Consider the following 16,637-nt stretch of genomic DNA (forward strand, 5'->3'; position numbering starts at 1 on the left):
AGGGCAGCCCGCTGTGCTGCTGCAGCGCGGCGGGTGTCCAGGCGATGCCTGGCTGACGCAGCACATGTGGCAGCAGTCAGTGCCCCTGTTGCCCTGGTCTGCGACCGCAACAGAGCAGCCACTGTCTGGACGGCATCACTGATCAGCCGGCCACTCGCGGCATGTGAGGCCCCGAACTCGCGCACACTACTAGCCAGGGACTCGATGGCCTCAGGCATCCGTGCCACTACCCCCATCAGCTCGGTGTGCTGGCGATCCGAATCCGGGGCCATTTGATCGAGGTGGCGCACCTCCTCTGAGTTGAAGGTGGCCGGACTGGAGTCCGGACTCTCCCGCTGGGGAGCAGGGGGCAGAGCTGGCTGACCCTTGCCACATTGCCGGCGGCGACTGGGCCCAGCAACTGCACTCCCCTCCGATCCTTCCCCCCTCTGGGGGGAAGGCCGCCGACCAACCGCTGCCCTCCTGGGTTGCTGGACGCCACTGGTCCCAGCAGCTCCACTCCCCTCCGACACTTCCTCCAGGCTCTCCTCCAGGGAAGACGTGTCCACTACTTCGGCATCTGCAGCCGCACCTGACTGCTGCCCTGATGGTCTGCCTTCCTGTTCCTCCTCCTCCTCATCAGAGGGGCTGTCACTGGCAGCTTCAGGGAGCTCCTCGTCACCAGCTGAAAGCAGGAAGGCACAAGAGTAGCTTTAGAGTGAGGAGAGGGCGTCAGCGAGGGAGGCATGACTGGTGGCATTCAGCGCATTGGTCGGACAATGGCAAAGGAGGTAGATCGGATGCGCAAGTGCGACGAGAGAGGTCCAAAAGGTGATGTCCATACCATTGTGGCCCAGAAGAGGGTCGGCATCTCCACAGGCGACGGGCCCAATCACCCGCGGTCCCATGAGGCGACTCACGCGCTCCTCCAGGGGAGTGAGCTCCTGGATCTGGGGGCAGCCTCCCCTGGTCTGCTCCTGGTGCCTTCGGTTGTTGGCAAGTTTTGCCTGCAAGAGAAAGGACGGCCTGTAAGTACGGTGTGTAGCCCTGATGTGGTGTGCGCTGCCTCCCATGGTGGAATAGCTTGGCCAGTGTGTTGCCCTGATGTGGTGTGCGCTGCCTCCCATGGTGGAATAGCTTGGCCAGTGTGTAGCCCTGATGTGGTGTGCGCTGCCTCCCATGGTGGAATAGCTTGGCCAGTGTGTAGCCCTGATGTGGTGTGCACTGCCTCCCATGGTGTAAAGTGCAGAATGTGCAATTGATGTTCATGACTGTCCCATAGCTGCTGGCCATTAGGGCTTTCAGGTCCCTTTGACCATCATGTCAGGTGTACATGCAAGGATGAGGAGGAGACTGTAAAGGGTACTCACCCTGACAATCCTGGTCAGGTCATTAAACTTCTTCTGGCATTGGACATTGTCCCTGGGGGCATCGCCGGTGGCCGACACCCAGCGGGCGACCTCCCTCCAGGCTTTCCTATAGACGCTGGTGGGAGGCTTCCTGCCAGTGTCCGGGAACAAGATGTGCTGTCTCTTCTCCAAGGCCCTCACCATCACCTTCAAGTCATGGGCTGAGAAGCGCAGGGCATGCCCACGGGCCTTCTGTACCGTTGCCATGGCTCCTTCTGATCACCAGCCGTGTTCAGGCCTAGCTGGAAGGCTGCAGTGTGCAGGCCGTTGCAGCAGAGCAAGTCGACCCTTCCCCCTTTAAGAGCTGGCCGGCGCCACGGTGTCTGCTGTCAATCAAGAAATGACCGCACCTGCACTGCGCCCGGCCTCGGCGCTATCCCTCTGCACCGCCGGCTTAGCGCCTAAAGATAGGCGTGCAACGCCAGTTTTAGCGCTCAAGCAACCTCTTAGGGCGAAGCTACTGAATATCGGCGAAGTGCCATCGAGTTTGCGCCGGGCGCAAACTTTAGCGCCCGCCCGACTTTACCGCCCCAAAAGTGGCTAGACTGAATTTCTAGGCCATTGCCTCCTAACTCATTTGCCATCCAAGTCCACTCCTGTTATGCCTGGGAGCAGACATACCTCATGTGAAATATCTGGGCCACTGTGTCTGAAAAAAATTGTTACTACATTTGATGATTTGTCTGTAAAGTACTGATGCATATCTTATCTCTAATGCAACTAATAATTCTTCACAGATTGAGCCAGAATCGAGAAATAGCACAGCTTCGTACTAAATCTTCACAGCTTCAAATGGAGCTTGATCTTATCAAACGGCAACTGACGACGGAACGTTTTGAAAGGTAATGTCTGCAGTACAGTACACAAAAGAATTAATGATTATGTTCAACTTCTTGAGGCTTTTTAGATGCACTAACTTGAAAAGAACAGTTTACCCTGGTAGATGGACTGTAATATTTATCTTTCCACATGATCCATCATGTGGAATATAGGTGACTGGAAAAATTAGCTACTTCCCAAAAGCTGCTTATAATTTTTTAGATATCAGCGCTGCTTTCAGTTTATTGTCATGTTGACAGAACACTATTTTTGACTGTAATAATCATAGTCACCAGCTTCCAGTGTACATGTACAATTTGTAGAAATAAATGCTCTTTGTCTTTTTAATTGTTCATTCCACAGAGAGCGTGCAATTCAGGAGATGCGTCGCCACGGCCTTTCTACTACCATCAGTTCCTTGTCCCCACTCAGAACATCAGTGAGCCCTCTTTCACATTCCCAGGATACGTGCTCCACTAAAAGGGTAACAGAATGTTCTACTGACTGTTAAATGACAAGTGAGTAGTTTATGATCCTTAACTAAAATCTAACAGTCAAATGGGTATATGTAAATGTACCATGTATTCAAAATAGATGTTGCAATTCAGTCTAGTCTTTTTTTATTCTTTTGCACATTAACAGTATCATATTTACAAGTTTTTCACATTTATTGGGAGCTCCTGAGTAGAGACCAGACACTTCCCCACGGCAAAAGTAAAGAAAAGAGTCATTGCCGGACCATACTCGTTCACCTCTATAAGAACACTGGGATCGATGCACTGTGGAAATGCTAGCTGTTCCTCCTAGAATCTCTGCTCCTTGATGAATTCACCTTCCACACTGGTAGCAGTATCTGAACGAGCTGGCTTAAACCTCACCTCCCTTGATCTCAGGGAAACTTGTACATCTAAGTGACACACTTCTATCTGGCTGCTATAGTTGTACAATATTGACTTCTATAACTTTTCTCTCTTTCTGTCAGAGATACACTTTCCAATTTCACAGAGACACCCTCCTATATATACAAGACAAAGAACTCATACACTACCTACTACAAGGATTACTACATCAATTACTAAAAGAACTAAACTAAGGATTGAGGACTGAAGACGATAGTGTCAAAAACACCATCTTACATTGGAAGAGAGTAGTCCCTCAAGCCTGTTCCGCCATTCAGTTAGATCATGACTGACCTGTACCAGAACTCCATTTGGCCGCCTTTGTTCAATATCCTTTGATACTCTTACCTAGCAAAAATCTATCGATCTCAATCTTGAAAATTTAAATTGACCGTGAGTGAGCCTTAGAAGAGTTCAGCCCTTCTGGTGTCAATTGCCACACAGCCCTGTTGTTCACCTAATGACCTCCAAATCAATGAAGCACAGGTTGCTCATTTACTCCCTAGCTTTCTGGTCTTTAATAACAACGGGGTCATCCAGATAAGGCAGGACATCTTAAAATGTTCCCCTTAACAAGCCATCTCTGGGCCTGTATTCTTGAAGATTTGTCTTCTATACCTAGTAAAGAATGTTTAGTTTGTATTAGCCTTCATTTAATTAGCCCTTTCCTTTCCCAGCATTCAGTAGGATTACTGACTCCATTTTCAGGACACATTTGAAGCAATTCTTTGGGCATTTCAAATCTTAGTCAGCTCAACAGTGTCATAGGTGGAGGTCTGATGGCACAATGCCTCTCCCAGCTGTAGTTGATGTACAGAGCAGGGATATCTAGAAATGTAGGGTGGAGAAAATAATCCAAAAAATCGGATACATGACATTGGCTCAATTAAACCTTTGGACAGAATGCCTCAGTGATTGCCAGTTGCAATTTTAAAACATTAATTGAATGACCGTGGGGGGGTGGAGGTGAAGGTGCTGTGTTGGTGGGGGGGGGAGGGGGGTCGAGCTGGGATGATGCAAGGTATATCGAAGGCCCAAAGGAGACATTTAAGAACATAAGAATTAGGAGCAGGAGTAGGCCATATGACTCTTCGAGCCTGCTTCGCCATTCAATAAGGTCATGGCTGATCTTCGAACTCAACTCCACTTTCCCGCCCGATCCCCATATCCCTTTATTCCCCTAGAGTCAGTTGTTCAAATTATGAAGGCTACTGCACATAAAGGTCAATAGTCCACCTTTTCCAACACAAGCAGCATTGGTGATAATCTATACAACAGCCTCAATTATAATTTGTAGTTGGTTGATATATTTGTAATAAATACTCTTGACTATTTTTCTCTTCCCAGTTTTAGAAGTTTACTTTAAGGAGTTGACTTCACTCAAGCCAGTTGAATGTTTCACAAATGGAGCCGCAGGTCTGAACAAAAGAGCGTTTCGGAAGTTGCGTGCTGAATCTTTTGCAGTATTAGTTTCATCAGTCTTTGCAGAATTTTGAAATGAAGGAAACTCATGTTCAGGACAAAATTCTTTATTACATTTCTAGTAATGGAGTGGACTATGATAACTTAATTCATTGGCAGGTCCATATTCTACTCTGCACATTTGTCAGTTTGTGTAACATTTTTCTTTTATTAAAAGATCAGCATTTTCCCCCATTTGTTCGAAGAACACCTAGCCTGTACGTAACCTAGGTTTGACTTTCTGCATTACAGTGCTTATAAAACATGTAGAGCTTGCCCAACCATATTCTTTTCAATAATGCTTGACACTAAAGCAGCAAGATTTCAGATTCTTTTTAAACTTTCTAATGTTATAGATTGCTATTGATCAATTTTCAAATCAGTTTTCTTAAAATCTTCATTGAACATATAATTGCATTTATTTCACTGGATCAAATATACGAGATTAACATGATGACAAGTGAACCATAAAACAAGATTTTTTTGCCACGGTAAAACTGCAAGATAATATAAAGCAAATAGGAAATAAGAACACTCCTTTTTAAACTATGTGGATTAAAATTTACTGACAATTATAGAATCTGTGAAAATGGTGTTATAAATTTTAATTTTTTCACATACTTTCATAAACAGACACTAACAAAATGGGGTGCTGAAATTCTCTCAATCTGATGCAATGCCCATATTGTGCTGTAAATAGCTGTATTGTATGTTTGTGAAGAAATTTTTATTCTGTAAAGATTTTTATACTGAATTAGGTTTTCAATGTTATATGTAGGTTATTTATTGATATGTTTGCTCTCTAACAAATATTTTTGCTACCAGCTCCCAAGTCGTCTTTCATTATTAATAACTGTTGTTGCTTTGCCATCTCATGGTTAACCATACAATGTAAACCAAGTTTCACCATCTTGAAAATTCTCTTGAGGCATAACTATAGTGAAATAGACTTACAACTTGTTTAATAAATGCACAGGAGGTTCTTGGGCTGGATATAACTAATGGTTTCTATATAAAGTATTGAGAAATGAGTACAGGAAACTTTCGATTTACCGGCACCTAAATAACCGGAAATCCCGGTTAACCGGCAAAATTCAGGAGTAGGTTCAGGTAAGTTTTACTTCATACTGTACTTGCCTTCCTCGATCTGTTACTGTGCAAGGGTGTGGCTGCAGCTGTTGCTAAGCTACAGAGACGCTTGGAACTTGTGGCCATTGTTCTGCACCTGTTGCTAAGCAACAGGGATTGTTGCTTTATACGGAGCTCTCAGCTCTCCATATCTTTTACTATAGCTCTCGGTTATCTGGAATTTTTGATGAACCAGCACCACGTCGGTGCCGGATAAAAAAAAGTTTCCTGTATTGATTTTTGAGAGTAATTCTTAAGGACATCATTTTTAAATGGCGATATTACATTTTTTGATCAAGTCTATCTTACTAATCATTCCTTGTGCCATAGAGATTCCAGTGGGATTAAATAACTGAAATGGAGGTCACCGATTTTTTTAAAAATGTATATTTTTCCATTAAAATATTAAAACCATATCTTATTTTCCCATTACTGATTACCAAATTTGATATTCCAGAACTGTAATCCTAATGTCTTATAAACTTGGTTGCCTCAAATCTCATGCATCTGTATGTATTTATCAACTAAAGTTTGTGATAATGGTACAAATCAATTTATAAGCAGCGATTTATTTTCTTGATGTATACCATTAGAACTTATTTGGTATTCCAAATTTTGTACCACATAAAATATCTTCAGCATATTCTTTGTTGCTAAAACCAATTTTAGATAAGTTTATAGTTTTGATTTTTATTACTGAGTACATGCTAATTTTTTGTACTTTATTTTGCCAATTGTAATTAATCTAGCATCTATTTATAAGAAATTTAATAAAAATGGAGATCCTTACACTGTTTGAGCAAGTCAGCCCTGAATTTGTTTCTGAGTAATACTTTTAAGAAGGAAGTTGTGATTTTTACTTATACCTGCTAACTTCATAGTTTTAATTTTTTCATTCTTTCACTCAATCTCTTTGCACATGCACATTGCCCTGGCCCCTCTAGCCATATTCATATTGCCCCCTGTGAAAGGGGGCTAATGAAGAAATTATCAACAAAAAAAATTCTTTCTTTGCTGGTCCAGGGGGCTTGCCTGGCCTGAACCCACTGCAACCACCCAGTGACCCATTCATAGAATCATAGAATGGTCACAGCACGGAAGAAGGCCATTCGGCCCATCGAGCCCGTGCCGACGCTCTGCGAAGAGCACTTCAGCTAGTCTCAGTCCCTCGCCCTTTCCCCGTAGCCCTGCAAATTTTTTTCCTTCAGGTACTTATCCAACTTGCTTTTGAAAGCTGTGATTGAGTCTGTCTCCACCACCCTTTCAGGCATTGCATTCCAGATCCTAACCACTCGCTGAATAAAAAGGTTTTTCCTCATGTCGCCTTTGGTTCTTCTGCCAATCACCTTAAATCTGTGTCCTCTGGTCCTCAACCCTTCTGCCAATGGGAACAGTTTCTCTCTATCTACTCTTTCCTCATGATTTTGAACACCTCTATCAAATCTCCTCTCAATCTTCTCTGCTCCAAGGAGAACAACCCCAGCTTCTCCAATCTATCCACGTAACTGAAGTCCCTCATCCCTGGAATCATTCTCATAAATCTTTTCTGCACCCTCTCTAAGCCCTTCATATCCTTCCTAAAGTGCAGTGCCCAGAATTGGACACAATACTTCAGTTGAAGCCAAACCAGTGTGTTATACAGGTTCATCATAACTTCCTTGTTTTTGTACTCTATGCCTCTATTCATGAAGCCTAGGATTCTGTAAGCTTTTTTAACTGCTTTCTCAACCTGCCCTGCCACTTTCAAAGATTTGTGCACATATACCCCCAGGTCACTCTGTTCATGCACCCAGTTTTAGGATTGTACCCTTTAGTTTATATTTCCTCTTTTCATTCTTTCTACCAAAATGTATCACTTCGCACTTTCCTGCATTAAATTTAATCTGCCATGTGTCAGCCCATTCCACCAGCCTATCACAATCCTCCTCACTGTTCACTATACTTACAGGTTTTGTGGCATCTGCAAATTTTGAAATTGTGCCCTATTCACCCAAGTCCAAGTCATTAATATACATCAAGGAAAGCAGTGGTCCTAGAACTGACCCCTGGGGAACACCACTGTATACCCTCCTCCAGTCCAAAAAACAACCGTTCACCACTACTCTCTGTTTCCTGTCACTTAGCCAATTTCGTATCCATGCTGCCACTGTCCCTTTTATTCCATGGGCTTCAACTTTGCTGGCAAGCCGATTAGGTGGCACTTTGTCGAAGGCCTTTTGGAAATCCATGTACACCACGTCAACCACATTGCCCTCATCAAAAAAACTCGATCAAGTTGGTTAAACACGATTTGCCTTTAACAAATCTGTGCTGGCTTTCCTTAATTAATCGACACCTGTCCAAATGATGGTTAATTTTGTCCCTGTTTATTGTTTGAAAAGCTTCCCCACTACTGAGGTTAAACTGACTTACCAGAAGTTGCTGGGTTTATCATTACACCCTCTTTTGAACAAGGGTGTAACCGACACCACCACCGTTTCTAAGGAGGATTGCAAGATTATGGCCAGTACCTCCATTTCTTCCTTCACTTCCCTCAGCGTCCTAGGATGCATCCCAGTTGGTCCTCATGACTTATCTACTTTTAAGTACAGCCAGCCTTTCTCGTACCTCCTCTATAGGGTTGCAAAATTCTGGGAATTTTTAAAAGAGGAAACTTCCCATGGGAATTTTCGGGAATTTTGAGTTTTTTTGCACACTGATGGTTTTTGTCTCTGACCCTTATATTATCTTTGTCGTCAAAATAGACATACTGTTCCATACAAATAAAAACAGGCTTTCAAAACTTTATTTAGGTTATAATTTTGAACTTTATTGAACCCCCACAAAAAAGACCCATCTAAAATAAAATAAAGAGCGTCAGCTTATTTAGCCTGTAATTTGTCCTTATTTTGTCCCTTTGAGTCTTCTACTCATGAGTCTTCTACTCCTCATTGCTCCTCCTGATTCTCTGACTCTGGCTCTGACGTGTCCATTTCCTCCTCTGTCAGTGTCTAGCTGTGTGGTGGACACATCTGTATCTGGCTCAATAAGTTGTAGGTCCGCCCGGATAGCCACCAGTTTCTCCACTCTCTTGTTAGTCAGCCTGTTGCACACCTTTGTATGCGTATTCCCAAAAAGTGACCAGTTTCGTTCAGAGGCCGCTGATGAAGGTGGGATTTGGAGTATCACCGATGCAATAGGTGACAGGGCCTCAGATGCACAAAGTCCCTTCCACCAGGTATGTGCACTGATATGCTTGCATGATTCCCATATCCCATCCCCATTCCAAAGACCTTGCTTGGTAGAGAACTTTGCCAGACTTTCCAGAACTTTGCCCACATCCAGATTGAGATGGTGTGAGAGGGTAGAAATCACACTGTAAGCGCTGTTGATCTGTTCTCCAGAAAGTATTGGTCTCCCAACATGCTTTGGGTCCAGCATGTATGCTGCAGCATGAATCGGCTTGACACAAAATTCTTGACGCGTCTGTATGAATTGAACAATTGCCTTCTCCTCTGCTTTGAGCAGCAGGGATGTGGGTAGGGCAATGCTGATTTGTCCTTTTAAATCAGTAAAAAGCCTGAGGACATCTGACAAGACAGCATCATCTTCAATCTGAGCAATTGCAGATGCTACTGGCGAGAGTAGTTTAAGGCTGCTAACCACTCTCTCCCAAAACACATCATCCAGCAGTATTTTCTTGATGGTGGTTTCCATATCCCCAGACTGGGATATTGCCATTTCTTGCAGCGACTCCTTACCCTCCAGAAGGCTGTTGTACATTATGACAACACCACCCCATCTAGTGTTGGGCAGCTTCAGTGTGGTGTTCTTGTTCTTTGTCATTTGCTTTGAGTTGTAGGTTGCTGCAACTACCTGTTTTCCCCTGACATACTTAACAACTTGCTTGGCTCTCTTGTACAGTGCTTCCATGGTTCTCAAACCCATGATGTCCTTGAGGAGCAGGTTAAGCCCATGAGCTGCGCACCCAATAGACGTAATATGAGGGTAGGCCTCCTCCACTTGAGCCCAAGCAGCCTTCATATTCGCAGCATTGTCAGTAACTACTGCAAAGACCTTTTGTGATCCAAGATCGTTGGATAAATGCTGCTGCATCTTTGTGGCATTCTTTACATATGGCTTTCTACAGTGTTTGCACATGTACACAGTCTTTCCATCTTTAATGCCTGGGGTAAAATGCTTCCACACATCCGACGGTAAACGTGGCATTGTTCTATGCAGAGAAATAAAGGGCATTCATCTCTGTGTCGAACTGGGGTCGATCAGCACGATTGCAACAGGGTGAGTACATTTTTGCTGATGCTCCATGTGATGGAAGCATGACCTGTACACACACGACGCTACATCACCAATAGTGTATTATTTTGTATATTTTAAATTGAAGGACAACAGAGTTCAACAAGTAACTGGTTTATTTGGTATAAAGTCTGATTTACTTACTGCATCATCACAACATCAGCAGAAAACAAAATGACTTCCCTCAGGACCCCTAACCTGGATCTTAAAAAAACTATAGCAGTCTTACAGATGCCTGCAGGCCAATCACAATTCGATATGCAAATATTACAAATAGAGGGAGCTAATCGCTCATCCACTCATCCAACCAATCAGGACACATTTGTTCACAGTCACACACAAAACTTGTAATTATTAAAACAAGCCAAGTAAGAAGATAAACATATATTGATTAAGAAATTCCTTAATAATTAAGATTCCATCTCTGTTAGTAATTTTAAGAGAGAACCTGTGGGGGGAAAAAAAGAAAGAAATACAAAAAAAACAATATTATGCTAGCATGTGCTTTTTTGGGCAAAATTCCCAAGCTAAACTTCCCGTGGAAAATTTCCGGAAATTTACCGGAAACTTTCCACCCCTTTGCAACCCTACTCCTCTATCAATTTTTATCCCATCCAGTATCTCCTCTACCTCCTCCTTCACTATGTCCATGGCCACATCATCTTCCTTGGTGAAGACAGATGCAAAGTATTCATTTAGCACGTCAGCTATACCCTCTGCCTCCATGCGTAGGTCTCCTTTTCATGAAGATTGGTACCATTGATTTCTCTGGTTATGTCAGCCCCTAGTACTACATGAGCTCTTGAATGGGCCAGGGAAGTGGGAAGTCCCAACGAAGGGAGTCCCCACCCCAACAGCATTTGCTTTGTAAGGGGATGGGTAGAGGTTTCGCCCCTTCCGAGGCAGGCTACAAAACATGAACCTTTTCTATCCTGAAGCCACAGTTTAAAATGCAATCTGTAATAAAATTGACACAGAACTTTTTAATAGGGGCTGTATAACAGCAAAGCATCCAAACAAAAGGACAACAATTCTGGTTACTTGAATTTTACTTCCACACCTATAATTTAATACTGGGGCCATGGCATTACCTTTAGTAGTGTGTATTATGTCAATGTATAATTGAGACAAGGACTGCAGGAGTTGATTATAACAAGTCTTTACTGAATGGAGACAACCTGGAAACTGAAACTACAGAAGCCTGCTAGGGCCTTTTATACAGGGGTGGTCACTGCCGGTACTACAGTCTGAGACCAGTTATTCCCTTAAAGGTACATACACAACAATTCCTCCCCTTTTAGATAAACAGTACATAACATTCATTTAACAACTAAATAATAACTAATTACAATTACGGTTGCTAGATGCATTGGTTGAAGTTAAGCAATTATAAGTTCAGTCTTTGAGGAGGCTTCCTGATTCTGTCTGGATAACGCCTCTGGGATATCAGGTTCTTCTGGCAAGGTTGAGTCGGGATCAATGTCGTTTGGTTTGTCTGCTTCCAATATCACCGATTCTGCGGTAGATGCAATTGGTACTTCGGTTTCATCGCCAGGTGTATCAGATCGTGGTGTGGAGTTGACGTTTTCCAGTGACTCTAGAATCTGGTCAGCATAGCGTCTTACAATGCTCTCTCCAACGTCCACGGTATACATTAGAGGTCCTTGCCGTGTACAGATCGTTCCTGGCTGCCATTTCTCTGTGCGGTAGTCCCGGGCCAAAACTGGTTGACCTATCTTAAAACTCCTGGTCGGCCTTTCATTCATATTCTGAAACTGCCTGTTCTCCGCATCTCTTCTGACGTTTGGCTTAACCAAATCCAAGTGGCATCGTAGTCTTCGATTGAAGAACATCATGGCTGAAGTTTGGTTGGTAACCGTATGTGTAGGCAAACAAGAAGTTATCCACCTTGTGTTGTAGGGGTATATTTTCATTACACATTGCCTTGATAGCCTTCTTGAATGTTTGAACAAACCTCTCGGCCAATCCATTAGTGGCTGGATGATATGGGGCGGATGTGTAATGCTTAACACCATTGTTCTTTAAGAACCTCCGGAACTCTTCAGATGCAAACTGTGGTCCATTGTCAGAGCAAATCTGTTCAGGCAGCCCATTCCTGGCGAATATGGTTCGTAAGACTGATAGTTTTTTCTGTGGTGGTTGAGGACATTTTTATTACCTCTGGCCACTTTGAATGTGCATCCACTGCAATTAAAAACATCGAGTCCATAAAGGGACCAGCAAAATCAATGTGCACCCTTTGCCATAGAGATGAGGGCCACTCCCATGGATGTAGAGGGGCTTGTGGTGGGGCGTTTTGGACCTTCTGGCATCCTGTACAGCTCTTGGTCATCTCTTCGATTTCTCTATCGATTCCTGGCCACCACACAAATGCTCTGGCTAAGTTCTTCATTTTTACCCCTCCCAGATGACCCTCAGGAAGCTCATTGAGCACTCTATCCTTCAATTTGGGTGGAATTACTACTCTGGATCCACACATCAAGGTTCCTCTGCACACTGACAGCTGTTCTCTTCTCAGCGAGAATGCTGGCAGCAGTGGTTCGCCATGTGCTGGCCATCCCTTCACCGTTAAATCATAGACCCAGGAGAGTGTCTGGTCATTTCGTGTTTCCTTTTCTATGTTTGCATTCGTCACGGAGACATTCGACTATAGTCGAGTGGAATAACTCCACTGGATCCACTGCCAGTTCTTCTTCCACTGTCGGCAACGGTAGGCGCAACAATCCATCAGCATTCCCATGCTGTTTAGTTCCTTTGTACTCGATGTCATATTGGTGTGCCCCTAGGAAAAGGGACCACCTCTGTAGCCATTGTGCCGTCAGTATCGGTACGCCCTTCTGAGGGTTAAAAATGGAGACGAGAGGTTGATGATCAGTTAGTAGAGTAAATTTCTGATCGTGCAGGTAGTGATTGAACTTCTTCACCCCCCACACCAGGCTGAGGGCCTCTCTGTCAATCTGGGCGTAGTTACGCTCGGCTGAAGTTAACGAGCGTGACGCAAAAGCTATCGGCCTCTCTGAACTATCAAGGAATTGATGTCACAGTACCGCCCCAACACCGTAGGGAGACGCATCACACGCCAGTCTTATCGGTAGTGATGGGTTGTAGTGAGCCAATACTTCTCTTGAAGTGATTAGGTCCTTACTCTTCTGAAAGGCCCGCTTACATTCATCGCTCCATTTCCATGCTACTCCCGTTCGTAGTCGGGCGTTCAGTGGATGCAGAATTGTGGACAAATTCGGCAAAAACTTATGGTAGTAATTCACCAATCCGAGGAATGACCTCAGTTGCGACACATTTTCAGGCGCTGGAGCCTTAACTACCGCTTCAATTTTCTCAGGGGACTTATGCAACCCCTCTTCATCAATTACGTGGCCACAATACGATATCTGTTTCTTTAAAAACTCGCACTTAGGGCGATTGGCTCGTAGCCCATGTTCACGTAGTCTAGTGAGCACCTGCTCTAGGGTGGCAAGGTGTTCACTGTCATCTTCACCTGTCACTAGGATGTCGTCCAAGTAACACCGAGTCCCCGGAATCCCTTGCAGGACTTGTTCCATCACTCTTTGCCATATCGCTGGAGCTGATGCTACTCCGAATACCAGTCGATTATACTGGTAAAGACCTTTGTGAGTGTTTATTGTGAGATACTTCCTAGAGGATTCTTCAACCTCCATCTGCAAATGTGCTTGTACTAGGTCAATTTTTGTAAAACGCTTCCCTCCAGATAGTGAGGCGAAGAGATCTTCTATCCTTGGAAGAGGATATTGTACTGTGTGAAGGACTGGGTTCATCATCACCTTGAAGTCCCCACAGATGCGAACCTTCCTTGGCTCCTCAGACTTATTGTTTAACGTTTTCTTCATGACAGGAATGATGGGTGTCGCCCACTCGCTCCAGTCTACCTTAGATAACACGCCTGCCTTCTCCAGCTCTGCCTCGACGGCTGGGCGAATTGAAAAACTTGGGAATTGCATTCTCCTCTATTTTTATCGAGGCGGTTACGCCTTTAAGAGCGCCCAGTTCTTGTTGAAATACCTCTTTGGCGTCAGCTAAGATTGTTGACAATCGTCCAGGAGTGACGTCGTCATCCTTTTTACCAGCCACCGTCAGTGCCTGAATGGAGTGCCAGTCTAAACTTATCTTTCTGATCCATTCACGTCCCAATAACAGTGGTCCACCATCTTGCAGAATGTAGAGATACAATTTCCGTATTTTCTTGCCGTTGTATTCGACAGGCACCCTTATTTTTCCTCTGGGGTATACTTTTTGCCCCGTATACGTCCTCAAGACAATGGATGTCTCTCTCAAGGGTATGTGTGAGAATAGCCGCTCATAGTCTTGTCGATTCATGACGGTTAGAGCTGATCCTGTATCCAATTCCATTTTGACTTGGGACCCTGCTATCGTGAGGGTGACCCAAATGGTTCGGTGATCCTCTTTTGCGATTACATTGTGAAGTTTGAGACAGCTTAGTCTCTTGTTCCCGGATTCACTATCGCTCATCTGGTCTTCGGAACTACTGTCCGTCATCTTTTGTACTTTCCTGTATGGTTCCTTAGTAGCCTTTTTGTTGTCATTGGTCTTCTTCCCAGACCTGCAAACTCATGCAATGTGTCCCATCTTTCCGCATTGCCTGCATATTTTGTCCTTGGACCAGCAGTCCTTCTGGTCATGGTTTGTTCTGCCGCAGCGATAACATTTTGCAAATCCCCGTGTCATTTCGTGGGTGCCGTATTCCTGTGGCTTTTGTTGTATTTCTGCAGCTCCCCTTGCTGCTGCTTCATACGATACTGCCACGCTGAAAGCCTTATCTAGCGTCAGCTCTTTCTCTGAGAGCAACCTCTTCTGGGTTCCTTCACTCAGGAGTCCACAGACAAATTTGTCCCGTATGGTATCTGCCAGTCCTGCTCTGAACTGGCAGTGCTTTGATAGCTTGCGTAGTTCCGTAAGGTAATCAGCATTGCTCTCATTTTTATGCTGATTTCTCCTGTGGAATTTAAATCTTTCTGCTATCAGCAGCGGTGTAGGATTTAGGTGTTCCTGTAGGATAGCAACAATTTCATTAAAACTCTTCGCCTTCGGTTTGGCTGGAGTAATCAGGTCCCGCAATAGGCCGTACGTTCTTGCGCCCATTAAATTCAGCAATACCGATGCCTTTTTCTCATCGGCTATTTTGTTTGCCTCGCAATATACCTCGACTCTTTCCACATACGTGGTCCAGTCTTCTATTGCATTATCGAAGGCAGTGATATCGCCAGTCTTTGGCATCTTGAAAATCTAAGATGGCGGCTCCCGCGCTTTGCCTTCGTCCCCGATGGATCAAAATGGTGCCTCCCGCGCTTTTCCTTCTTCCCCGCCGAGTTAAGATGGCGCCTCCCACGCTTTCCCGCCGCTGCCGCTGCTGCCAACGCTGTTGCTGCCGATTATATTTATTTTACTATCCTGTAATGTCGACGCCCTATGGTCTTCGCGCCTCCCCGATCGCTGCTGTCAACGCCGCTCTCCGCGGTATTTTTATTTTTCTATCGCGCTTCAATATTTGCTCCGTTAATTGAAGAACCGTTCCCGTCGTGGAGCGGACCCTCTGGGACACTTCCCTCCCTCCTCTTAGGTCCGAACGCTGCCCGGCTGCGAAGCACCGGCCGCGCCCTGTGCGCTCCACCCTCTCTCTTTGCTTCCCGACTCGCTGCCCGGCCCCGTTGCAGAGCCATCCGATCGAGCTCTAGCCCGCCGCAGCCCAGGAAGGATCAGTGCACTACCTGCCACCAGCCCGATTAGCTGGGAAACCACAGACTGGAGATCAAGCCCGGCTCTCGACAGTCTCTCCTGCACTGTTCAATTCGATGATTTGGAGGGCGGTTGCCCACGGTCGACGCCCGTCTCTCGAGTTTCTTTGGATTATTTTTTTTTCTTCTGGCTTCGACCTTCAATAACGTCGTCTGAGGTGCTGCCGAGTTGCAGGTAAGTTCGTTTCTTACTCGTCGCCAGTATTATGTCCGTGTATAATTGAGACACGGACTGCAGGAGTTGATTATAACAAGTCTTTACTGAATGGAGACAACCTGGAAACTGAAACTACAGAAGCCTGCTAGGGCCTTTTATACAGGGGTGGTCACTGCCGGTACTGCAGTCTGAGACCAGTTATTCCCTTAAAGGTACATACACAACAGTGTGCCTTTTTGGCTCATTAGGCATATCTATGCACATGCCTAACCTACCCTGATAAATCCCTCTAGAGCCCAATGTTGCCTTCAATTATTTTCTGATTCCTAACATAACTAAAACAAACTAGATTATCTAAGTATGCCTTAAATGTAAATTAATTAAGTAATTTCTCTTTCTGGAGAAAGATTGTTATTTGTTGTAGTACTAAGCATTTGTTTCTTAAGGGGACAGCTAAATAAACACGAGGGATCCCCTTCCCCTCCCACCCAGAACCATGATAGGGTTCCCCTTAGCCTCACCTTTCACCCCACCAGCCTCCACATTCAACAGATCATCCTCTGCCATTTCCGCCACCACCAGTGTAATCCCACCAACAAACACATCTTCCCCTGCCCTCCTTTCAGCATTCCGAAGGGGCTGCTCCCTCCACGACACCCTGGTCCAGTCCTCTCTCACC

General features: G+C 44.9%; 1 protein-coding gene across 3 annotated transcripts in view; it reads left to right on the forward strand.

Moving 5' to 3' along the window:
* The window catches only part of cep135 (centrosomal protein 135), a 257,425-nt gene extending 250,934 nt beyond the window's left edge, over nt 1–6,491 (forward strand). For 2 of the 3 annotated variants that reach the window (XM_085970351.1, XM_085970370.1), the window contains 3 exons: nt 2,126–2,230; nt 2,571–2,725; nt 4,454–6,491. In XM_085970351.1, the coding sequence (XP_085826477.1) occupies nt 2,126–2,230; nt 2,571–2,718 (253 nt within the window). In that variant the 3' untranslated portion in view covers nt 2,719–2,725; nt 4,454–6,491. The remainder of the gene's footprint in view (nt 1–2,125; nt 2,231–2,570; nt 2,726–4,453) is intronic. The other variant, XM_085970360.1, reaches the window with a different exon arrangement.
* Nucleotides 6,492–16,637: the final 10,146 nt, after the last annotated feature.

The sequence above is a fragment of the Somniosus microcephalus genome, chromosome 2 (assembly GCF_052327205.1).
Source record: "Somniosus microcephalus isolate GS21.2 chromosome 2, FLI_Smic_1.0, whole genome shotgun sequence".
Taxonomy (NCBI): domain Eukaryota; kingdom Metazoa; phylum Chordata; class Chondrichthyes; order Squaliformes; family Somniosidae; genus Somniosus; species Somniosus microcephalus.